The 26,689-nt window shown below is 39.1% G+C and overlaps 2 protein-coding genes across 6 annotated transcripts; both read left to right on the top strand.

Annotated features, from left to right (window-relative positions):
* Positions 1-415: 415 nt before the first annotated feature.
* Positions 416-11,406, top strand: LOC112556300 (E3 ubiquitin-protein ligase TRIM33-like). Of its 3 annotated transcripts, none has more exons than XM_025225157.1 (7): positions 416-623; positions 1,284-1,344; positions 1,612-2,714; positions 3,283-3,429; positions 4,446-4,601; positions 7,993-8,172; positions 8,674-11,406. In XM_025225157.1, the coding sequence occupies exons 2-7, from the start codon at positions 1,341-1,343 to the stop codon at positions 8,704-8,706; spliced, it is 1,623 nt and encodes a 540-aa protein (XP_025080942.1). In that variant the 5' UTR covers positions 416-623; positions 1,284-1,340; the 3' UTR covers positions 8,707-11,406. The 3 variants fall into 3 exon arrangements, with proteins under 3 accessions (XP_025080942.1, XP_025080941.1, XP_025080943.1); XM_025225156.1 differs by lacking the exon at positions 1,284-1,344 and adding an exon at positions 972-1,056; XM_025225158.1 differs by lacking the exon at positions 1,284-1,344.
* Positions 11,407-14,681: 3,275 nt separating this feature from the next.
* Positions 14,682-22,752, top strand: LOC112556299 (E3 ubiquitin-protein ligase TRIM33-like). 3 transcript variants are annotated; one of them, XM_025225151.1, is made up of 6 exons: positions 14,682-14,776; positions 16,299-17,398; positions 18,705-18,860; positions 20,321-20,476; positions 21,852-22,031; positions 22,393-22,752. In XM_025225151.1, exons 1-6 carry the CDS (start codon positions 14,698-14,700, stop codon positions 22,423-22,425), a joined length of 1,704 nt encoding a protein of 567 aa, XP_025080936.1. In that variant the 5' UTR covers positions 14,682-14,697; the 3' UTR covers positions 22,426-22,752. The 3 variants fall into 3 exon arrangements, with proteins under 3 accessions (XP_025080936.1, XP_025080940.1, XP_025080937.1); XM_025225155.1 differs by lacking the exon at positions 14,682-14,776 and adding an exon at positions 15,213-15,321; XM_025225152.1 differs by lacking the exon at positions 14,682-14,776 and adding an exon at positions 15,357-15,438.
* The last annotated feature ends 3,937 nt before the right edge of the window (positions 22,753-26,689 follow it).

Below are 26,689 nucleotides of genomic sequence, written 5' to 3'. Positions count from 1 at the left end.
AGTGATTTTCGTGTGTCTGCTTGGGTAAACGACCTCTCACAGTTCGGCAGTTGCGTAACGGACATTTGCCATAATAAATCACAGTGAATACGATTGGAATTCAACACACTGAAGTTATTATTAGCCACCTGTCTGATTATCTTCTACAAAACACACGTCAACATTGTAATAGCAATTTGTGATCCTGCTTTGCTGCCAAGATTCATCCCAGTGCTGTGTGCCTAAAAATTATCGTTATACGGGTATCAAGTACGTCAGTGTTTGCAGTCAATCATCTTATAAAATTGGACGCAGTTGATATGGTTAATGTGTCTGCAATATAATAGAGAAGTGAAGTTAAACTTTTTTTTAAAAAGTCTTAAACGGGAATCCCCGCATGACCAGAGGAGCTCTGTAACTATCACGTGACCCGTGTCCATGGCGCCCACCCGGTCGTACTGATATGTTCACAGTATTCGGGACAAGATTTCTTGACTTCTGAGTCTCCACTTGTGATCAGCACTACTCAAGTGTGACCTAGCCTGTTACACTGAAAGACTCTATGTAATCGAAACACGTTGATACCATCTGACGTGTGAACATTTACCGAACTGCGTCAGTGTGTTGTCAACCGCCAGTTACAGGTGAGTATTGCATTACACAAGTGGGTCAGGTGTTGTGCATTGACATTCATTGCTGCAGGTGTTTACTTTAATTTATATTTATATACACATATTTATGCGTACAAAAGCCTTTGTTTATACTTCTCATATAGTATAAAGGTGAAAATTTATTTTTTAATGCAATCTACTTTCGCTTTTATGCTTTCCTTTAGGTAGACAGCTTTAAAGTATCAAGTTACTTCTTATAATTTTTAATGGAAGTAATAAAGCTAATGGTGATGACATTTTTTCAATGAACAAAAAGGTTAAGCTATATTTCAGGGTACTATAAAAAAATTAATCTACTTTTGCTTTTGTGTTTATTTTAAGATGTATAGTTCTTACGTCAGTTAGTCAAGTCCTTGTTACTCATCGATGAGCATAAGGCCACAACAACACCTCGCCAGCGAACCCGGTACAGAGCAACCCCCTTCAGTTGAGTCCATGTTGTTCCGATGTCCTTTGTCTCGCTCTCTACTGTTCTTTTCAAAGTTTGTTTTGGTCTCCCAACTCTCCTCTTCTCCTGAGGATTCCAGTCAAGTGCCTGCTTTTCAATGATGTCAGCTGGTTTGTGCAGGATGTGTCCTATTTGTGCTTTTTGATGTTTTGGCTAGTGATATTCTGGTTGGTTACTTTGCGCAGGCTGCTTTTGGAGATCTTATCAGGCCATCTTATTACCAGAATAAGGCGTAGACATTGATGGGTAAGGGTCTGGAGCTTGTTGTTAATGATTAACTTATCAACAAACTTCCAAGCAAAAATAGATTGTCACTGATATGTTACATGAAAAATTGAACCATTAACGACAAGAAAAAAAAAAGAAAAGAAAAAAGACATGCACAGAGTAAAAAAAAAACACAGCCAGAAGCAAAGGTGTGAACAGTTTCATACTTTGGTGTTATTAACCACAAATTTTTTTCTTTGTTATAGCTTGCAATAAGAGGTTAGAAAACGGTTGTTTTTATTTCAGACTGGCCTTTAGCTATGGCAACAGTAGTCCAGGTGCATGAAAGAGAGTGTGCCGTGTGCACCAATGACTTCACCACACCAAAGATTCTACCCTGTGGTCATCTCCTGTGTCGACAATGTGTCATTTCCTGGATGGACTCGAAATCCGACGCTGGTTGTCCTCTGTGTACCTGTCCTATAGTAGAGCATCAAGGCAATTCATCTCGAATAGCAGCTGATGTTGTCGACGCCCTACCTACAGACTCTGTGATGGAAGCGATAGTAGAAAGTGCGAGTATACTGATGAATGATGGCATGTGCACTGCATGTGATGACCTCAAAGCAGAATACATCTGTATGCAGTGTCTGGAGAGAATGTGTGCATCGTGTATAAAGATACACAAGAAGATGGTAGTGAGCCGCAGTCACGATGTGGAGAGTGTCAGCACTGTGACACCTGAACGTCTGGCTGCCAGCCGCCCTGCACTGTGTGCTGACCACGTCACCGAGAAGGCGGAGTTGTTTTGTGTTGACCACAACCTTGCTATCTGTACGCCATGTTTTTCTAACAAACACAAGGCCTGCCCAGATGTCAAGTCTCTGGATGAAAAAATGAAGTCAGCTGAAGACGCAATAAATTCATTGAGAGAAAAGTTGCTTAAAGCAGAGGAAAACCTGAAGCAAGCAATAGACAAACTAAATGTGCGCCTGCGAAGAGCCGATGTCACTGAACAGCAAAACATGGCGCTGCTGGACAAGACGTGTGACCGACTTCAGTCGATGGTGGACGAGTGTCGGAAACAAGTGAAGAAACTAATTAGTGATTCTGTGTCAAAGTTCAAGAAATCCTTGTGTGACGTCAAAATCGAGCTGGAGAAACGTTTGGGGAAAGTGACGTCACACAAACATCTCGTGACGCGAGCCACAACAGTCAGACCGCGTCCCGCGCTGATACACGCAGCCCAGACTCTGACAGACAGGGTCAACAGCCTTGACCTCAGTGATGAACTGCAAGCAGACCCTTTGGTGATTTCATCGCCAGAAATAACGAAATATTGTGACGATGTGGTGAAAGATATAAGCGATGAACTAATAGGCTTGAAAGGACAGCTTATCGTTGATGAAGTAAGTAATCTTCTCAATTTGTCTCATGTGTAGCATGATATTATATAAATTTTCTGCATTCATACAATTGTTTTGTGTTTATTTACATGTAACAATGTGTTGATAATCTCAATTCTTTTAATGGACTGCATCATGAAGCTATTTTAACATTAATAATTAAAAATATGAAAAACTTCCTTCAGCTGAGCACAAATTGACTGTTGACTGTAAACTGTGGATACATGCTAGATAGCAAGACCTCACCGGTCACACGCAAACTTACTCCTTTTTGTTATTGTGCAAATGATGGAAATAATATTGTGCGATATGTACACCTGTAGACAATCTTGCTATAACATCTCTTGAAGTAGTCACTGTAGCAAAACTGATGAAATAGTGTGCAATAACTTTTAATTGAACGGCGCTAATGATTATATATCGAAGAATAGGAATGATAGTAAGATTAAGTCTAAGTAGTGCTAATGTTAAAGACTTTTGATCCCAAGTTTTAAAGTATTTACCTACAATATCATATCTGTTAATAGTCGTTTGATGAACATGTGTAGTTTTTTCACATTTGAAATCACAGCCACCAGTCCTTGTGTTCCACGAGACCTGCGGGACCAACATTCGTCTGTCGAACTTCAGAAAAACCGCACGGAAGGTTCAACGTGACAAGGACAACGACGTTTTAATCTTTTCACGTGACGCCATGATTGTGAACGTCTTGTATGAAGTAAGTTGTATGATAGACTAATGATAATAATAAATATGATCGTAATTACACTAACAAGTCATGTTGCAGCTGTTTGGGTGTAGGTGACAGTTGGTGTGGTGAAAGTACAAGTGTCGGTAGTGGTAGTAGTTTAGGAGTTGAGGCTTGGAAGGTAGTTGAGGTTGTGGTCACGGCAATGGCGGTGGTGGAGATTGTCGTTGTAGCAATAATTGAGTAATAAAGTTACAAAAGTGGGATAAAATGTTTGTATCTTTATAATGACTAAAATCCTGAGGGGAAACTGGATTAGAGACGACAGTATTAAAGCAGTTGTTTACAAAGGATCTGTAGAAACTGCGTTTGGCAAGCAGCGACCAAAGTAAATCCACGAACTTGTATTACTGGACTGCTTGCAGACGAGCTTTTCAAGCTAACTCTCTAAACGAGACATTAGGCTACAAAAAATATGTTAAATATTTTTATATTTACATCTACATTAGTCACAAAAATCATCCATTTCTAGACGCCTATTAAATAAATTTATTTTTAATTCACGACTGGAAATGAAAGAAGAAAAATTGTAAAACAGTGTCTACCTTATATGTAACTTGTCGACTAGAATTTAAAAATTGACTAGACTTTTCATACTTACATGTTGGCATACATTACCTTATATGTCTGTTATATTGTTATATATGTTATATTGCAACTGTATGAATTGTTTAAGAATAGAATGTGTAAAGCCTGTAATATGTCTAATATTTTTGTGGAAAATAAATGTTTATATATTCAAAAACATTTTTGAACAAAACAAAAGACTGATTCGCTGTTAGTATCAGTGAGCCTAATCAATCAACTTAACTAAACAGAAAACTTTATTCACACCTGCCTCGTTTTAGTAGTTAAATGGAAAAAGATCGTCGGCCCGAAGTCCAATAATACAAGTTTGTGATTAGAGGGAGACTTAACCTCTAGATTATGTTTTGTTAGCGATTGTAGTCAAGTTCCCTTATCCTGTCACAATGATGTTTACACAGGTCAGAATAGACGAAATAAATACTCCAGCAGAATGCTATGTATACCTTGGTGTGACGAGAGTACTTCCTGCACGGCTCCCTCTGCCATCTTGGTCTGATCACCTGAAAGATTCAGTCATTCTTTGGGAAAATGGAGTGCGCGACAAGGATACCTCTGTGAGTTTCCATAGTTACAGTTGTGAGCGAATATTGTCGGTTGGTGCGACTGGACGTGTGAAGAAAGATAAGTAATCCACATGAACTTGTTTGTGAGATCAGCATTTTTAACGGACATGTGATGATAAATAGTTTGATTAATGTCAGCGCACGAAATTTCGATGATCTCTCACCCCTTTAGAATGTATACATCTACAAAATCACCATGCGCAAAAAGAATTTAAATTCTTGATTTTACGATGAGTCTATTGAATATGTAATCCCCTTCTATTTAATAAAAAATTGTTATAATTTTTTTTTAGTTTTGACCTTCGTTTTAAAGAAGTCCATCCTTGCCCTTAATCAAGGCGGTAAGTTGGTACAAACCAGCAATAGTGGAAGGTATAAACATTTAACATGACTGCACTGAAATAAAGTGTGAAATATATCCCTTACAAAGTAATTCCCTCTACTTCACACTACTCTAAATCTACACCAACATATTATGGTCAGACCCGCCATACACACTACTTCACTCATTTCATCCCGTAACTGGTAGCAGTCGTAGGGAAGACAGGATGGAGCGAAGCAGGTCCGGTCTTGCTCTCGATTTAGGTGTAAGTCGATAGTCATACAGCTTTGGTTTGTTTGTTTTTTTCTTTCTTTCTTTGTTTGTTACGTCGACGACTGCCTTTCACATGACCATCGGCAAGGTGTCATGTCCCGCGACTTGTGTTTTTGTTGTTTGTCGGTAGAAGGCAGAGAGCCCTGGAGACCTACCACACTGTAGGCTGCGTGTGAAGTTGTTTGTCTGTTTTCTGTGTAAAAGATTGGAAGGAGTCTCGTGAAACACTTTATTTCAAAAGTTTGGTCCCATTAACAACGCACATCAGAGTGTTACCAAATATACAAAATATTCAGTTTCTGTTTTCAAATAAGATATTATCTCTCTCTCTCTCTCATCTCTCCTCTCTTTCGCTGATTACTCTATTTTCTGACAAAGTTCACAAGTTCTTGCAGTTACACTCAACCTTGAAAAAAAAAACCCATCTGCTATTTATAAATCTTTGTTTTAAAGCAATATTAACATGTTCAACTAGTTTAATACACATTGAATATTGCCCAGGGATATCCCACCATTTCGCGAACTGGCAAAAAAGAAGACCTTGGCCAAAGTGCGTAATGGCCGTCAAATTCGGGAACTGGCCGAACTTCGAGCTTTGGCCGTAACATATATATTGTTATATGGATTTAAAAATATATTGTATGCGTCCTTATTTGTGCAAAATCTTATACGAATCACAAGATTGATTACATTACAATATGCATGCAGTTATTATTCACAAAGATGTAAAGATGTTTTCGTGTTTTCTATGTTTTATATTCCTCATCTTCAGGCGACACTGAATATAGTAAGAGAGCGTAAGGGTCGTGACGTCACTGTAAACTTTTAACACGAGCTTTACACAGAAATGTCTGTCTTTTTTCTTTTATTAAATATCTCATTAATAACTTTTCTTGAAAAAATCTTCGGTTATTACAAGTTTCCTTCCTGGCCTTTCTCAGAAAAGATGAGTACAAAGCTTATCATTTAATAATGTCACGGACCATCCGCAGACATGCGCATTCTTTCCAAATAACCAATATAAGATCGCTTAAGGGTGGGCGTCCCTCCTTAGAGGCACCAATAATTATTAGAACCAAACACAAGTTTACAAGTAGACAAAATATGCACAGCAATTCACAGTCAATAATAATAACACTTCCTCACGTTCACACCATCAAAGTTTACCAAGTCACTGCCGGAATCCACACGGCACCAATTTAAAGAGTTACAATAATAACACACCATCAAAGTTTAACATGTCACTCAGCCGGAATCCACACGGCAACAAATGAAGAATTACAATAATAACACACCATCAAAGTTTAACATGTCACTCAGCCGGAATCCACACGGCATCAAATGAAGAATTACCATAATAACACACCATCAAAGTTCAACATGTTAATAACCGTTTAGTCCCTGCAGCTCTCCAGTCCCCGGTTTCTTTTAGTCCACTTAAATCCTTTCTTCTACAGTTCAATAAATGATAAAAGAGTGTTTTTACCATACCGATATGTTACTGTCAGGCGGGGTAGAACAATATGCAGCTGGGATAAAACTAAGAGGGAAACCATCCCTCCTCCGGCGGTTAGTTTCAGCTGACCAGGCACCCTCCCTGGTGGTGGTCGGTACGTCCGCGTAAGGAAGGGCAGGGTAGCCCCCTCCTTACTCCGAGTCCACTGCTCCTGCTCGCCCACGTCGGTGTGCAGTTTCTTGGCCCCCAAGAAGTTGCACGGCCTGTTGCTCTCACCACAGAGCTCCCACGGCGATGACGCGGACTACAGAAACACGATGTACATCCACAGTAGTACATCTGCTCTAGTACATCTCCCGTAATACAGCCACAGTATCACATCCACAGAGATGGTACTTCCACAAGTAGATCCCCCTAATACATACATATTATTACGTCCACAGAGATCGTAGAGTCGGTGAATTAAAACCACAAATCCACCAAATTATCATCAGCCGCCCCCTGTCCGCTTATGGTCGGGATTAAATATACCCACCCCAGTCCCTCTAGACCAGGTGTCAGCACTGTCTGGCCCGCACGTGGTCTTCGCTGAATTGCGTCGCAAGCATTTTCTAAAAACAAACCGTCAACACCGGATGTCAACCTTCCCCCATCCCCTCTTGCCCCCTCTACTACGCAGTTGTCCGTTACAAATAATAATAACTGCACAACAGTTTAAAACCATAATTATTTCTTTCAATAATGCTGACACCACAATGTTTTATACAAAATTAGCGCCTGACAGTTTTATGTCATCTCGGCGAGACCGCGGTGTGAACGATGTTCTCAGAAAATGGGAAAACCAACTTATTATCCAGCCTACCGTTCTTATTCCCTTATGTTAATACAATGTTGAAACCTTTTGATATACTTTTACATACAGCCAATATACTGAAATAAACCCTATGGAATCTGAGTTCACATGTACACGTAAGTTGTGTAAAAGCAACTATTGCAAAGACTGAGAAGTAAGAAAGTATCGAGGTAAGTATACAGTTAGTAGTCCGCTCTGTGACTGTACTGGTCACTGGGGAAGGTAGTATATAGAGAGACGTGGCACCTGATAAGGCTCAACCGTCACGACTATCAAGAGCGATAGCAAAAATGATGGCAATGACAACGACAGTGATGATTATGATCCAGCACACAGAATTTTTCACATACAAGATGAAATTGTATACCTTTAGACGATGTTATAAAAGTAACTACATTTTAGGCCTAAATGATGTGCTGTACCTTTTGTGCATCAACTGTGCAGACAGCTCACAATTTTACTATCTCATTTTTCACAGACCATGACTAATGTCGTTAACGCTCTTGAATTCCTCCAAGTCGGGAGTCGTGTTGGACTGTTGTTGGACTCATCAAACAACCTTCACTTTTACGCCGATGGAGACGACCAGGGTGTTGCAGCAAAAGATGTTCCTCAGCCCTGCTTCGCCTTCTTTAACCTTAGCTACAATGTCATTCAGGTGTGAAGCTTTGGTACACGGTAGCGGAGTTTGAGTTGTGCCACTGACTTTAAAAGTGTTTTTCACTAAGATTTCTTCTTGTTTTCAATAAATCGTTAGTTGACGAATAACTAAGACAACAAAACTTTGTATTCTGATGTCGTCATTTCTTCATGTTTGACTTAAAAGGTTTATCTAGATATTTATGTTTTATTTATATACAAATCACAGAATTTAAAAGTTTTATCCACTAAGGTTTCTTCTTGGTTTCCACAAATCGCTAGTTGACGAATAACTAAGACAACCAAACATTGTATTCTGATGTCGTCATTACTTCTTTTATGACTTCACTGCAGTACTATGGGTAGCAGAATATTGCGGTTCTACGATGTTTTTCCAGCTTGACTATACAGTGGGATATATTTTATAAGGCATTTATAATATTTATATCACACATTTTATTACTAATATTACTGCACACTCATCTATCTAGTACCTGATATATTTTTCTCATTGTCGCAGGTGACAGCCCTTCCTACTTCTGAGAGGACTTGAAGCACAGGTGATAATAAACAGAGAGAGAGACAATAACAACAGTGATAACACATGTTGTCTATGATGACATCGAGTCTGTCAATGATTTTATTAGTTAACTGTACCCTGTGCTGCTGTTTGTTAAATAATTGATGTAAAGAACTTACAAAAACAAATAATACGAATCAATGTATTGCTCTGCACACTATCTAACCGAATAAAACAATAAACTTTGTGTTAGCTGATATACCGTGCACATTTTCCTAATTTTTTCTAGTTACTAACTTCTTTGTGTGACTCGCTATAGCAAGAAAGGTCAAGCTACATTTACAGGACTTTATCATAGGTAGAGACTATTTACATTTGGGTTCTTCAAGCTGTTGTTTGTCATGTACTTTTAGAATAGTTTGTGTAATTGAAATATCTTATGTATTTATGAAGTTTTAATTTACCAAGTCATACGCCGTTTGTTGTATGGTTATCTTTTTCTATACCTACAGACTATTTTTTGTACCTTTGTTTCAAAGATACCTTTGAGCCCTTGTTGATGAAAAGATATGGACATAAAAAAACATCGTCGTGTATGCTAATAGACAACGTTTTAATCACCGTTTAACCTTTTTCTGTTTTACGGACATTGATAAATCTTTCATCAGTTCCATCATGTCCTCTTCCTTGCTGAATTTTCTTTTCTAGCTAATGGACTAAAGAGCGTAAATAAATAAACAATAAATGTGAATAAATAGTAAATAGTGTGGCAATGTGTCTGTGCGGTGCGCGTGGTAAGGTGTCATTGAAACTGTTACATAGGTACACCAAATTTAGATTCTCCGTACATTCACATAAAAATTGTGTTATTGTGTAAATGGTTTGACATTTGTTTTGTAAATAATCTTTTTATTTGCCATACCTAGATTTCCATTTTAAAATGTTTATCTTGAGAAGAAACAGCAGAAAAGTATTTCTTCCACAAGGAGCAAATGTGGAGAAGGTCGTCATTGGCGAGACCATCCTATATTCACTTGCACATAAAAGGTGAAGTGTGTTGAAAGGTTATTACCTGTTGTTGAGTTTATGTGAAGGGATCTGAATACACCTGTGCTTGTCACACTGGAACTTACTTAGGAAAACAGATTTATTGCACTATATTCATCTTGGAATCTCGGTTTATTTCTCTAATTGATATATAACTGGGAATCAAAAGTATTGTGGGAACTTCGCTTCAATTTACAGTTTTATAAAGAGGACAGTTAGCAGCATTACTATATTAATACATGTTTAAACAGGAAATTCACTAAAATAGATAAAGCAGAACCAAGTGTTTTTGATTTGTTTAATTGGTTGATTTGCTATTTTTTAACTATTTTCTGCTACGCTACGTACAAGAGAGGTAACAGATTTTTTTTCAGAAAAAAACTGACATTGTCAAAGAGATTGCAATGAGACAAAGTAAAGCAGCGAACAAAAAAGGAGAGTTAATTGTAGGGGCGGAAGTTTGCGTACACATCCAACTTTTAATTTTTGTGACAGGCCCTTGACTTGCTCACTAATATTGAGGGTGTTTCTGAGTTCCAAACTGTTTCTGGTCCAAGACACGTTTGACTCATGGATACGGCCCCGGTCCTGATCCTCAATACAGTTTTCTAAACCTGTCACGTGACCTCCGGAAAAAAGAGCAGCAGCGTCCTTTAGAGTTACATCCCTTTGAAGGAGGAGAGACTGAGATTAGCACTGATTCCTGGCTACTATGACTTTCAAATCAACGGCTTCCGCTGGCAGACGACAAGTTGTAGGCGAGTGACTGTCTCATTACCCGTAGTTTCCATCCCTCAGTAACCCCACAGTTTAGTGCGCCGCTAGTCATTGGAGTGGACACTACTCAGTCTCTTCTGTCTGCAGGATGTCCGTGTGGAACTCATCTTCCACAGCATCCAAGAAAGAGACTTTATGTTGAAAGTATTTAAATAGCTGTGACATTAAAGGCTCAGACAACCTTTTAGATGTTGGCAGATCTGTCACCTGCACACAAAGAGAATAAGGAATGAGGTATCAACAAGAAAAATAATATTAAAATCGCTTAGAGTAAAGAAAATCTGTAGAACCGTTATTTAAAGGGAGGGAGGAGACTTCTTATACCGTGAATATACTACTGTTACTACTGCTGCTACTACTTCTCCTACTTTTGATAACGCGTAGACAGCTCTATATGCAAAACAACGAACAACATCTAAGTACAATAAATAGATAATTACGTTTAGAACAGACAAGAAATTGTACACAAACAAATAATCATAGTCATTGTCGCTTTTAACTTGATTTTCTGTTTTAGTATAACCCTTACAGTTATGAAAACAGGATTTTAACCGTGTTGATGAATAACATGATGTTTATGTCTAAGACATTGTAGAGGGCGCTAGTATGTAGCCTGACTCTGGATTATTCGTCTTTTACACCTTTAAATTGTGTTGGTGTCAAAATAAACTGTTCTACTACCAACTCATACAAGGGTGGAGTAAATGGTTCTGATTGTATAGGATGTCCTCCATCGGTGTGTCAGTGACTGTGTACGAGAGACGTTTTCTCTGCCGTGACCCAATGGGTCAAAGTTGCGAGGCAGACCTGTTAATTCAAATTCGAAACTTTCCGCTGTGACTGTAGCATGAGATCACTTGAACTTTGTGATGTTGATCTAAGTGATAATCCAACAAAAACAGGAAGAGGAACAAGCTAGGGTCTAGAGCAGGGGTGGGCAATTAATTTTCCCAAGGGGCCGGATGAGAAACTGGAATGGTTCTAGAGGGCCGGATGAGAAACTAGGATGGTTCTAGAGGGCCGGACTAATATAGTTAACTCAGTTTTACCCAATACTGTATGCATAGTATATTTACTGGTGGGCGGCCAGCGGGCGGGCCGGTCAGAGACAGGAGGCGGGCCGGATCCGGCCCGCGGGCCGGCGTTTGCCCAGGTCTGGTCTAGAGGGCGAGAGAAACACTCAAGAGGTGGTGTCGACATCCATCACTTTGTCCGCCAGGCGCTACACAAACAGGACGAACTGTTGGCGCTGATTAACTTCCGGGTGATAAGGCTGCACCACGTGACACTGACGACTGAGTGAGAGATTGCCTGGGCAAGAAAGACTTACACAAACATTTTAGTTGAGATAAGACAAATAATAGCGAGGCCTGATAAGAAAGTGTTCACTTTCTGAGTTAAGTTTCTTAAAAGTGTGCTTCTCACACAGGTAACGAGGTCAGTGAAAAGTTTTGTAGTTGATTTTATTCTTCTTTTATTACGGTTGTTTATTCTTTTATAGCTCATATGTTATTTGTGTTAGGAACAAGGGGTTGTTGCCCCTGTCTGTTGTTAGTCAGGGATTATTGCCCTTACCAGTATCAGAGAGTTTTTGTAGCGTCGTGTTTAGCGTCAGAACCCGACGTCATTTTATGACGTAATTTTAGAGGGACGTAGGGTGAAAATTATTTGGAAGAAAGCAGACGGCTGTGGGGAGTGAAGAGAGGAGGACTGAAAGTGTGTAGTGTCCGCTTTGGATCGTGTGTGTCGATCCTAGAGAAATTAGTTGAAGTGTTCGCTTTGCATCTTGTGTGTTGATCCCAGGGAATATATTTGTGGTGTTCGCCGTGGATCTGGTGTGTTGATCCCAGAAAATATATTCTGAGTCGTCGACTAGGTGTCTGCCAAGTCAGCACTTACTATTATTAAGTATCGGAACGTGTATGTGGTTTCCTCTAAAAGTTGTGTGTGTGGATATCAGCCAAGTGTTGCCAAGACTGCACAACTTCTGTACAAGGGAAAGGGAGGATTTTACCAGGACGGTTCATTTTTGGGTGTGAGTAACTAAGATTCTAACGAATTATTCAAAAAGCATACGACAGTTTGAATTACAGGCCGCTGCGTGGAAGACCTACGGACTTTGTATATATTTAGTTAATGTTGATAGATATAAAGTTTTGTTGCCCACGACAAATCTATGTGATTTGTGATTGAAAGAACACGAAAGGGGACGCGTGCGTATAGTGAGTGAAAGTGTGATCTAAAATAGCGTCCCTGACAATTTGTTTGTTTTCCTGTCCCTCTTATGCTGTCCGTGTTTCGTTCTTGTTCTTAAGCTCTAAGAGCATGCTCCTTAGTGTGTATGCTCTTTACAAATTGTGCATGTACTATTATTATTATTATTATTGATTCTATACGTCCTTTATGAAAAAAGAATTTGGAGAAGATCATTATTCCTCAGAAGCCTGTGAAAACCGAAAGAGAGGTAGCGAGGAATAGTCATCAAATAGCAAGTACTTTGACTCTAACGACAAAGCGATTTTGCTATTGTTTATTTCTGTATTGACTATTTTATTAAAAGTTAAAAGCGGTTCAAGAGAAAGAAATGAAGAAATAAAACGAGGTCCCAAAGCATTTGGGAAATGTTTCCGTTTGTTTCTTACAAAATTTAGATTTAAAGGGAGATGAAATGTAAAGGAACTGTATGCAGTACTCCATACGAGGGAGAAAATTTTAACCATAAATGATGAAATGGTGCGAGCAGGCAAGAAAGTCTACTATTAAAGGTCGTGACTGACACAGGGCTTACAAACACACAAGTTCTGCCACCTCACAAAGAAAGACTTCAGACCTACTAGTTCTATGTAACAGGCTGACGCTGATTAAAGGGGGAGGGGGAATGTAACGATAAACAATTACTCCAAAAATTTACAATAGCAAGCCATCCCCATTTAAATGAAAGCAAACGAAAACATTTCCAAACAAATCATAATCATCAGTATTATTATCCACCATAGAAAAATAAGGCTAACAATACTACACAGGAGCCGCCAGACCACCATTATGAAGCTACTTTCAGAAGTACAGACGTATGATTTACATTTATTAATATGTTCGTAATTTGTATAAAAAAAATTCGACACGTTAGATTACACTTCGTATGAGTGCTTGCACTCTCTATATGTATATACATACACACACACACACATCTTACCACGTTTCTACTTAATAGGTTAAAATTATTAAAAAAAAAATAAAACAACTCGACACTTATCATTATGTGTCAGTGCTTGCATTAGGTGTATATATACATACACACACACACTTCTTTGTGTGTATGCGTCTATGCGTGTGAAATGAGTTTCTCTACACATAACGGCAAAGATGACTGCGATATGATAATAATAAAGCGTGGAAAGTCTGTCCACTCCACGTAAGTCACTTGTCCCTTCTGGACAGTGTTAACTAGTAGTTTTAAAATGGAGCTATAATGTCAGGCTGTTCTTGGGCATTCGTAAAATGTTTGGCTTTAGATAATCCTTCTTGGAGGACTAATGGACAAATTAGGGGAACAAGAATTTCCCAGGTGTTAATTTTAGCACAGAAACGTTGGGTTTCGTGTGTCACCTCCTTTAATTTGGTTACGGCGGACATCGGACAGTGTTTTGCTGGAATAAAGATTGTATGACAGTAAGCTCTTCGAAATCCCAGATCGATCGAACAGTTTGCTACGTGATGATAGTCTAGTCATAATAAAAACCGTTGAAGTGACCTATGCCCCTTTCACTGATTTGCATCTAAACTAAATGCAAAGGTGTGAGGTGTAGTCATGTTCTAGGAGACCAGGTCAGGTGGGTCAGTTTATCTCAAAGATAAGCCCTCACTATTACTTGTAGTCAGCAACTTATTTGTATACATAAGCAAATATTTCTTTTAAAGTCTAACGTAAAACTTTAAAAATTTTCTTTGAAGAACACGCCGCTACGTTTAGTTTGTAGTTTTCTTTATGTTAAAGATAGCATATATTTTGTGTACAAAGTAAATTAACCATCTTCTAGAATAGCTGCTGACCTATTTCTCTTATCTGGGGTTAAGCTCACAAAGCAGCCTGTGTCAAACATGATAGGGAATGCCAAGAAATAGCTTTATAGACAACTGAATGAAGGACAAGATAACTATAACACGTCTGGTGGATTAGACTTGCCCTTTATATTTTGTTTTATGAAAATCTCCCACCTTCTTGGATACACAGTCATGCAGACAGCCCACAATGAAGTCATAGGCACAGAAAGAGGCCAAGGTACGATTTGAGAGGGAGACAGAATAATGCAGGTTTTCTTTTCTTTATTTCTGTTTGACCTTTCACACTCGGGACAATAGTGATGGCTCAAGAAGGCGAGTGTCGTGTGCACAAGAAGATGGTAGTGACCCACAGTCACGATGTGGAGATGGTCGAAAACGTCAGTGTATGTAGCCAATCATCTTCTAAAATATTCAGGTTGCACACTTTCATACAGAAAATATAGTTAAATATCTCTCCAACACAACACAGACGTTAAAGGTGACGTAAGGAAAATTTAAAACGGGAATTCCAAGATGACCGAATGAACTCGGCAACAGTCACGTGCCTCGTGTCCATGACGACAGCCCGGTCACATCGACAGTGAGACATTGTTAGGACACGATTTCTTGATACTTGACTGTCTGTTTTCCTGTCCGCACAAATCAAGCGTGACTACGACCTTTGACTGTAATCACTGTAACTGAAAAACGTTGACAGAGTTTAGGGCCGTTGTCCTACTTGTCAAACTCCAGTCAGTGTGTGACGTCAACCACCGTTGCCAGGTGAGTGATAACATTACACAAGTGGGCGAGGTGTTATTTACTGACAGTCACTGCTGTAGGTATTTCCTTTAGTGTATAACTTGGTGTAGCGGTGGCAATCTCTTGACAGAGCTGAAGGTAAGCTGGTTTTCACATGTTACTTTCTTGTTACAGTTTCAAGTAAGAATGTTAGTTCCAAAAAAAATTTTCTTTAATCGATTGAGTTACTTTTGCGAAAATTAAACAACAAACACTTTATGTAGAAAAACAGTAAAGGAGCATTGTCCGATAACTAGATAAGTAATAGTTATGTGCAGCGATACAGCAAATGTCACCTGGCGCTACAACAAAGTGTAATGGTACAAAATGACTCAAAGAAGTCACAATTAAATTATTTTCCAGAATCAGCACTCTAAGACTTGTGCAATCTAAAAATAAAATGTTGAAAGTTATTTTCAAACGGCCGAATATCACCGCAAAGAAACTGATAGCAGAAGCTCCAGATTTAAGTGTTTAATTTAAATAGTTATGCGAAAGGTTTAAATTAAAACAATCAGCACTTAATGTTAATCAAAATGCGCACACACGTGTGTATATATGTATGTAAGTGTCGAAAATGAAGTTGCCTAAAATTAAAGATAAGTAGTATGAAAATCATTTCTCTTTTCCGTTTGTTTAAACACGTATGAATAAAAATGAGCTCTAAAGGCTTGATAAAACTTTTCATACACCATAAAACTGATAATTAATTTATCAATCTAACAAACGCTTTAATACTATTAAAAGGTAGGTTTCTCATGTTGATTTCTTTCTAAAACTGGTTATTAGTTGTGATATAGTTGAGGGCGATAAAATGTTCTACATTTATAAGGTAGATGAAGAGAGGGCTATACATTTAGACATATTTCTTCTTTCCGTGTGGTTTTATCCACAAAAAGTAGTTGTCTCTTTTTGTTAATTACAAACAGAGTTTAAAATCACTCTTATTTGTATTGTAGATTTACCTTTCACTATGGCGGCAGTAGTTCAGCCACACGAAAGAAAATGTGCCGTGTGCACAAATGACTTCACCACACCAAAGATTCTGCCCTGTGGTCATCTCCTGTGTCAAGGATGTGTCATTTCCTTGATTAGCTCTAAACTTGACGCCGGGTGTCCTCTGTGTACATGTCCTATAGTAGAGCTTAAAGGTAATTCACCTCAAAGTGCAGCTGATGTTGCCGAGGCCCTGCCTACAGACTCTGTGATGAAGGCGATAGTAGAAAGTGCTGGCATGATGGGGAAGGATAACATGTGCACTGTTTGTGATAACCTCAAAGCTGAATACATCTGTATGCAGTGTTTTGAAAAGATGTGTGAATCATGTAAGAAGATACACAAGAAGATGGCAGTGAGCCGTAGTCACGCTGTGGAGAGTGTCAGCACTGTGACACCTGAACGTCTGGCTGCCAGCCGCCCTGCACTGTGTGCTGACCACGGCGACAAACAGGCGGAGTTGTTTTGTGTTGATCACAACCTTGTCATCTGCCAGTCCTGTTCTAAGAAACACAGTGGGTGCAAAGATGTTAAGCCTCTCGATGAAAAAATGAAGTCAGCTGAAAAGATACTCGGGTCATTGGCAGAGGAATTGGAGAAAGCAGAAGAAAACCTGAAGCAAGCAATATGGAATTTATGTGCGCGCCAGCAGAGAGCGGATGCCACTAAAGACGAAAACATGGTGATAGTGGACAGTACATGTGACCGTCTTCAGAGCATGGTTGAAGACTGTCGGAAAGAAATGAAGAACCAAATCAGTCATTCTAGTTCGAAATTCGAGGCTTATCTGAGTAATGTCAAGAAGGACTTGAAAAAACGCTTAGGGAAAGTGACGTCACACAAACATCTCGTGACGCGAGCCACAACAGTCAGACCACGTCCCGCGCTGATACACGCAGCCCAGACTCTAACAGACAGGGTCAACAGCCTCGACGTCAATAATGAGCTGGAAGTCCAGCCTTGGGTGGATCCATCGCCAGAAATAACAAAACACTGTGACGATGTGGTGAGGCGAATAACGGCTGAGCTACAGAGCCTGGAACTGCAGCCGACTGGGGTTGAAGTAAGCAGGTCTTTTAATTTGTCCTGTGTATAACATGATATAGTAATTATAAACTTTTTGCGCATATTGTTAACATTTTGTTTTATTTATTTTTATGAAACCCTGTTGTAATAAAAGGGCTGTTATAATAAACATTTTTTTCATTCGACAGCTACACAAGTCTGCATGAGACATCTTTCCGTTTCTTTGCTCAATATACCCATTATAAACTTAGTGTATCACTTAATACAACTTTCAATAATTTCTTTTCTTTTTGGGATTGTTTAATTGTACTTAGTGGTCGTCTACTCAGTCTACTCTGTCTACGCTGTCACCTTTGTTGTATTGTGATTCGTGGTAGTGTTGATTTCACTCTATAAAATGTTCAGGGGTTTCTATAAGCACGTCACTTAATCTTGGTTATATTACCTTGGTAACCTTATTGATTTTTATATCAATCAGCCGACACTGCTGCCTTATGTTTCATTGAGTTTCGTCCGCGATATCGTTTGATGGATCTCACTGCCGTTGCAAACTACACTGTAGGCACCTTTGATGTCATTGACCATGAGATGTCCACTTCTAGCGGCTTGTTAGAGGGTTACCTGACTTAAACTAGGTACTGCTATAACTTATACCGACTAATACTTGTCTCAAGAAAGTCATCTTCATAGTGCCCCGATTAATGGATGAAACCTCACAAGCACAGCAGGAAGGCAATGAGACTGTAAAGACTTTAAACGTAGTGGAAACTCTACATCAACAAGACATTGCTGCCTGTCATTGTGAGGACCTTGGTGCCTGCAAGTGTAATGGAGACATGAACGTACATGTGAGAGTGTCAATATTTGATGGACCACAGAACCACACAAAAATGCAAATCGGTATAATTGATAGTAAGCTGACAGCAAACATCATTATTAGACGTGAAAGCATCGGCGATTTCAGCAAGAGAAGCGTGGATCCATGTCGATGACCAGATGCTGACAACTGAGAGCAGGATCAGCCGACTGTATGAAACAACAGTGCAACGAAGTAACGAAACATATTCCTTGACACACTTCATTGTTTGCTGCTCTGGACCTACATGGTTTAACATAAAATATCGCACAAGATTTACTGACGAACTAAACCACCTGTTCAAATATAGTAACAGAATTTATGGTTGGCCTACAGGAATACAACATGGCTCATAGTGCAGCGAAACGCATAATGGGCCCATCAGGGAAAAGTTTTTTCGTCGATGCTTGGAGATTAAGATAGTTATCTATTATATCAATATCTAATATTCCTCTTTTAATGAACATGAGTATTTTTTTAACATTAGGCAACACAGGAACCAGTCCTTGTGTTTCACGAAAATTGTGGGAGAAACATTCGTCTGCTGAACAGTAACACGACCGCAGAGGTCGTTAAGCCTGGACGTAACTCCGACTGTTTGGTCTTTTCACGAGACGCCATGGCTGTGAACATCTTGTATGAAGTAAGTTGTGTGATAGACTTATGAGAATAATAAATGTGATGCCAGTTAGGATAACGAGGAATGAATAAGTGATTTGGGTGAAAATGGCGATTACTATGGTGCAAAAACAACTGTCGGTAGTAGTAGTGTATGGGTTGATGCTTGGACGGCATTTCATTTTGTGGTGACGGCAATGGTGGTGGTGGAGATTGTCGTTGTAGCAGTAATGGTGTTGTAATGGGATAAAAAAGGAGCAACTGTTTGTATGTTTCAATGACCGAAACCTAAACGGAAACTGAATTAGAGACAGCGCTTTTAAGATATAGGTCATAAGCTTGACTTATTTCAATATATTCATGAACTTAACTTTGCTCTACGTGTAGAAACATTTACGAAAACTCTTTCCAGTGATTTTTTTAATACCACACAGTATTTGTTTGCCTTGTTCTAGAACTTTCAGTAACTGGTGGTTTAAAGAAGGGAACTCGACTGTTTTTTTATGTTATAGAGAATGAGAATGCGATGACCTTACGCAATTCTAAATATTTTTTTAAACATACATACTCAGATGTCATTGTATTAGAAGTTTATATACCACCTTCTGACTCGCCACACACACAATTGTATTGCCTTATTCCAAGAATGTATTCTTGACCTTCTAATAACATGCTGTGATATGTTCTTTAGTTTGGTGGGTAATATTATTGCACATACTGAAAGGAAAAATAAAGTTAACTCTGTAGACTACCCAATGCCAGCTTTTGACCCGAACCAAGCAACTTCACTAAGAACTCATCAGATCAGAAAGTGAATCCTTTTGGTACATTTGTCTTGCAAGTGTGCAATGAGTCTGATTTTGTGGTGTTAAATATATTGAATATATTTTCTGACACAGCCAATGATCTTGACCTTTGTATAAACTTATTAAAAATCTAATATTGTTGTTTTAGGAACAGTAGTGATCTGGCCCACCGACTAAAATGGTTTTATTATAGCAATGAGATGGAAATAGTAATGCATATAGATACCTTGGAATTAAAGTAACAGTCATATCAGTGTTTACACAGGCACTAGAGAACTTAGCTATAAAATCCCGCTAAGCGGAGACAGGGATATTGAAAGCATTGTATTAGCTTTCAAATCGTTCTACTTTCTCTCTTTCAAGCTTTTTAATACCCTGATTTAACCATTCCTATATAATACTAAAATGTGGTACTTTGTGCTTATACAAACATATTTGAAAGGGTTCATACCTGTTGTTCTTACAAAAAGCTTCTGGGGGTGTCTCTAAAAACACCGAAAATAACGGGTAATCACAGCGCCCAATCACGATATTATATCCAAACCAGTCCGGCCAACTGACCACAGTGATTGTCTGTGGCCATGTTTTTTTGTGAAGCTTTAATTAGAGGTAAACTCTAGACTACACTGTCTTAGTGATTGCAAACTATTTCACTTAACTCGAAATGATTTTTGCACAGGTCAGAATAGACAACATAAATACGAAAGGCAAAGGCTGTTTATACCTTGGTGTGACGAGAATCCCTCCAGCACAACTCAATCTACCGGGGTTGTGTTATGACCTGAAAGAATCTGTTATTCTTTGGGATACTGATGTCCGCGTGAATGGTGACAAAGTAAGTTTCCATAGTTACAGTTGTGAATGCATATTCTTCTTTGGTGTTACTGAGTGCGTTAAGAAAAAAAAGCAATCCATTTGACCTTTTTTTTCAGAACAGCATTTTAAGGAACATGTGATCATAAATAGTTTGAGAAATGTCAGTGCAAGAAATCTCGATAATATCTCTCCCCACTTTACGAGATATATGTCTATAACAATAACCATGCACAGAAACAAATTAACGAGTCGTAAATTCACACCAGAATAGCCGGTCTTGCGCCCGCATTAGATAAAGAATGGTCCACTTCCTTGATAGTCACCCAGCTTTTCTTTTGTTTACCACGTTGTAGCCCGCCTTTGACAGGCCCTTATCGGCAAGGTGTCATGTCACCCCACTTTAGGTTTTATCACTTGATAATAGCAAGCAAAGCTTCCTGGAAACCTACCACACAGGTGACTAGGCTGCGCATGAGGTCGTTTATCTTTTTTTCTTTCAAGGAGATCCGAAGGGGTCTCATAAAAGACTTGATTTCAAACGCTTGGATCTGTCAGCGGTACACATCAGAGCGCTCCAAATACAAGAAAATTACGGTCTTCGTTTTCAAAAAAGGAAATATAAGATTTCCTCTCTCTAGAATGCATTGGCACAGGTGACGCAAACAAACATCGTTTAAAAAAAAGGTTTAATATTTACCATTGTAGATATTTATGCTGGAGTTGTAGAGCAGTAGGATGCGAACAATGGACCTAGTATCGAAAATGTGGATGCACTTAGTGTTCTCAGCGTACGTCACAACGGTCGTGACAACAGTATAAACAAGTAATACTTGGTTTACACAGAAATGCCACTTTCTTTTTCTTCTAATATCTCATTAGTCAATTTCTTTCGACACGACTTCAAGTTATTAAACGTTTCCTATCTCATCGTCCTTAGAAAAGCTCAGTACAAATATTATCTTAAAAACAATTGCTTAAACGTTTTGAACAGCACTTGTATTAAACAAATTTGGTACCAACCTCTTGTATACGATATTAGCATTAATAAGTTTTACGTCTTATCGGTGAGGCACCCTTGTTAATTCGGAGACCGCGGCGTGGACGACTTTGTTTTTACAAGACGGGAATTCCAAATGATTATCAAGCCTACTATTCTCCCTTATTTCTTAGGTAAATATAGATCTTAAACCTTCTGATATGTTTCTTTTTTTTCGATCTAGCACTCAGCATTATTCAGTCACTAAAGGAAATTGCATATTTTTAGACCTAATGCTAAATAAATTATATTGTGTGATGTACCATTTTGTGTTTGAACAATGTAAAAGGATCACAAATAATCCTAGCCTCAGCACAACATTCATTATGAATATCATGCCTTATCTCATTTTCTACAGGTCAAGTCTAATGTCACCAATGCACTAGGATTTTGTAAAGTCGGGAGTCGTTTTGGACTGATGGTTGACTCATCAAACAATCTTCACTTTTATGCTGATGGAGACCACCAGGGTGTTGCAGCAAAAGATGTCCCGCGGCCCTGCTTCGTCTTCTTTGACCTATTCAACAAAGTCATACAGGTGTGAAACATTGGTGCACCTCCGTGTGTTAGTGGAGTATTAGATGTCTTTAAAGATTTTTGTGACAAGATTTCTTCACCGCTTTCAGAAATCCTTAGCTGACGAATAAATAAAAGAATTATTATAACATCGGGGTTACTTCATTTTTTTCATTTAGTCTATTTTTATCTCTAAATTTTTATAAAGATGTTACTAGGCATTATTATGAGTAGCTGTAACATTTATTGTACTGGTAGTAGCCGAGGCCATGTTAGATATTATTTGTTTCCAGCTTAACTTTATTGTGAGAATTTCAATATAACTAATATTACTTCACACTCACCTGTCTAGCACCTAAGGTATTTTTATCGTTGTTGTGCAGGTGACAGCCCTTCCCACTTCTAGGATGACTTGAAGCATATGTAAGAATAAAGAGGAGAGAGCGACAATAAAAAAGAGATAATACTTTTATCGACGACTACACCGACTTCGGCAATGATTTTATTAATTAATTGTACTCTGCGCTGCTGTGTGTTAAAATATTGATGTAAAGAACTTACAAAAAATACATAAGACAAACTGATGTATTGCACTGCACATTACCTAACCAAAACAAAACAAAACAATAATTTACTAACTTCTAGCTCATCTAGAAAGTGCACATTTTCTTCATGTTTATCTGCATTTACTTCCTTCAATTGTCCGACACGCTGGAGCATGAGACGTCATGCTACATTTACTAGTCTTTCTCACAAGTATCAGCATGTTAAATATTTATCTAATTCTTGCTGCAGCAAGCTGTTGTTTGTCATGAAGTCTTAGTATCGTTGGAATCATTGAAAGATCATAATTATGTATCCATTATATTGCTATTTACCAAGACTTAAATCACCTTTTTTTTGTTAATTTTTTTTCTTTACCTACACAATATAATTTTTACTTTTTTTTATGAGACCTTTGAGCTCTGGTTAAAGACAACATATAAACAGCTTTACAAAAATATCGTCGTGTATGCTAGCAGACTACTATATAAAGTATGATTGAGCAAATTTTCGAGTGGCAATGCTCCGTTTATAAAACTTTTGTGCACCTTGAGAAGACGTCAGTGTAGACAGGAAATCATCTGGGGGCTGATGATCCACTATAGTATTCCATCTAAACTCATAAATATTATTTAAGGCTTAGGAAGACTCGCCCAACTAAGTTATTAACAACGGCAACTTCACCTTTCGTAATGAAGACTAAGTAAGACATCTTTGGATATTGTCACTAACAATCTTCGTGACGGTGGCCAAAGACTGGATTATGCTTAATACAGCAACATCGGTATCCAGTGGGCCTTCACGAAGCAGCTAGAGGAACCGGACTTTGCAGATGACGTTAGTCTTTTATCTCATCGGAAGCAGCATGTACAAAGCAAACTGAATAAGCTAGCAGAAGAAGCGGAGAAGACTGTCGTAAAAGTCAACAGAAAGAAAAGTAAAGTGATCAGAATCAACAACAAGTAAGAGCTCCCAATCTAACTTCAAGGAGAGAACATCCAGGAAACATATAGCTTCATGTATTTGTGGAGCAGTGTCAACAAGGATGGTAACATCAAAAGCCGCATAATCAAGGCCAGCCATGCTTTCAATAGCCTACGGTACATCTGGAACTCCCGAGAATTATCCTTCCGCACTACGAACCGCATCTTCAACACCAAAATCTCAGCGCTGTCCTACTATATTCTGGGAATAGAAAGACCCAAACAAGATGTCCTTTTCCGTTGTGGCAAGCAGCGTCCAAGTTTCGCAGCCGTAGAGTAGAATTGACACTACGAGGGACTTGTACAGCCTGTGCTTGGTACTGAAGCTGATTGAGTTGCTTCGCCAGATCCTGTCCAGCCTGGACATTGCAGATGTTGCCATACCAATCCTGATACGGATCTCTGCTGTACAGCACCCATCTCTAGACAGGGTGGCACCCAAGTACTTGAAGCTGTTGACCTCTTCCAGCTTCTGGCCGTTCATGACGATGTTGCTGCTGCTGTCGTTGGTGGTATTGGTCATCACCTTGCTTTTTTCTGAGCTAATTTCCATGCCATAGGCCCCTGCTTTTCTTGAGAGTTTGTCTGTCAGATCCTGAAGTTCGCTGTTGCTTCCTGCCGTGATGTCATCTGCAAGGCGGGGGTTGCACAGGGGTCTGCCACCAATGAAGATTGAGGTGTGATGGTCGTGGAGGGTTTCTTGCATGATTTTCTCAAGGAAGATGTTAAAAAGGATGGGAGAGAGTAGGCATCCTTGACGGACTCCGATCGTCATCCCGAAGAACTCGCCTAGTTGGTTGTTGAGTAGTACCGCGCTGGAGGCGTTCTTGTAGAGTGCTGCTATCATCTGGATCAGTCCCTCTTCTCTGTTGAATAATCTCATAACTTGCCAGAGTCCATCGTGCCAGACACGATGAAAAGCTTTTTTGAAATCGATGAAGTTGTGGTATAGTTCACGTTGATGCTCCAGGTGTTTTTCGATCATAACACAACAGTTGAAGATCTGTTCTACCGTGCTTCTTCCAGCCCTGAAGCCAGCCTGTTCTTCTGCCAGCAGCTCCTCAGCAATAGGTTTTAAGCGGTTGAGGATGATTCTGAGCATCACTTTACTTGGGTGGCTTATCAGACTGATGGTTCTGTAGTTCTGGCACTGCTTCAGGTTTCCTTTTTTAGGGAGTGGGATGATGAGAGACTGTGTCCATTCTTCAGGCCATTTCTTTTCTTCCCATATCTTTTGACACAGTGTGGTGAGGGCCTTGGTTGTTTCTTCTCCTCCATGCTTTAGCAGCTCAGCAGGTACATTGTCCACACCAGGTGACTTTCCTCCCTTCAGACTGTGCACAGCTTCTTTCACCAAGACATAACACACCACAAATGGGGCTGGATAGGACTTACTCTGCGCAAACCATCTGACACCATTGCAACGCAGGCACTTGACATTCCGATCGGGTTGTGAAATCTAAACATTTACTATCTTTCATGTGAGCTTACTACAAGAAATCAGAGCCTATAATTCTTGAAATTAACACCACGCAAATGTGTTTAAAATGCTCTTTTAAACGGCGTATCACATATGTTTGTCATTTTTGTAGTTTAACAGATATAAATTTTTTAACACGGGTGAAAATTAGGCACTCGGTGATTACCAAAAAATTGACTATTCATACAGGATTCATGTAGGAATATTTTTGTTTTACTAAGTTCAATCTCTTATTATCATTTGAAAATTTTTTTCTATTTCTTATAGTTATTTTTTAATGATTTTTTGAAAGCGGTGGATTTCCATCCGTACAGGGTAATGTAACCTAGTATAAGCCTTCCGGCACGATAGAGTTAAGGAAAGAGGAGAGTTTGGATACCGAAGCAGACTTGGAAAAAAACGGTAAAAAGCGAGGCAAAGGACATCCGAACCACATGGGCCCAACTGAGGGAGGCTGCCCCGAACCTGGTAAGCTGGCGCGATGTTGTTGTCTACTTGTGCTCCATTAGGAGTACCAACAAGTAAACAAAATAGTCTAAAATCGGTTAAAATTAAAACAAACCAGCAAGTCAAAAATTAATATTACACTACCTGTAAGTTCATGCTTGTATTATGTGTGTGTGTATATATATATACCTTTCTATGGTTGAATTCGTCTGTGAGTGTGAAATAAATTTCGCTACGCATAACGGTGACAGAAACTGTTTACTTTATACACTACAATGCGTGATAACATTTTACTTTATGAGCCACTGATTCCTGCAACATGTATTTTCGGGAATACAAATTGTAAACTTCTGCAGAAGGATTTAACATATTCACATGTTCATGGGCGCAAAAGACTTGTTGAACTTTTGATAGCGTGTTAAACTGAATATTTATTTTACAATCTAATTTCACTCTTATTTTGACATTAATGTAAATAAAAGTAAAAAATTGTTTTATCGCTGTTGTATAAATGACGGCAATAAAGTCTGCAATGTGAGAAAATAGATAAGGGAGGGCAGTATTTCACTCTACGTAGATCACTTGTACAAACTGAGATCCCTGTGAACAGTGTTTACCAGTAGTTATAAAATGGAGCGATAATGTCAGGCTGTTCTTGGGCATTCGTAAAATACTTGGCTTTAGATAACATTTGTTGGAGGACAAAATAATAGACAATTTAGGGGAACAAGAATTTCCCAGGTGTTGATTTTGGCACAAGAATGAGTGGGTCATGTGAGTCACCTCCTTTGTGTTGCTTATGGCGGACATCGGACAGTGTTTAGCTGGAACGAAGATCGCATGACAGTAGGCTCTTCGATTTCACATACGTGAAGGAAGTCTAAACTTATTGAAAAAAACGATGCAGCAGATTATTCCCCTTTCGCTGATTTCCATCTAAACTAAATGCAGAGGTGTGAGGTGTAGTCTGGTTGTCATGAACCAGCCTGATTCAATGCCAGAGCAACAGCCGAAGCGGGTGTAGATAATTACAGGTGGGCCGTGGTCAGTGAAAGCGGACAGTGGGGGAAGCTTTTCTGTCCGTTTTTACGACCTGACTGGTCGCCGTGATTTATAGAGCCGATTGAGGTCCAGGGTAAGGGGGTGTAAGATGTAGTAGTAGTGGAATAGCGCGGTGGTCAGTAGTGGCTTTAGCAGTAGAGCGATAGCGTCAGAACCGGGTAGGAG

Source organism: Pomacea canaliculata, linkage group LG2 (assembly GCF_003073045.1).
Source record: "Pomacea canaliculata isolate SZHN2017 linkage group LG2, ASM307304v1, whole genome shotgun sequence".
Classification (NCBI taxonomy): domain Eukaryota; kingdom Metazoa; phylum Mollusca; class Gastropoda; order Architaenioglossa; family Ampullariidae; genus Pomacea; species Pomacea canaliculata.
This window is presented reverse-complemented; position numbering and strand designations above follow the sequence as displayed.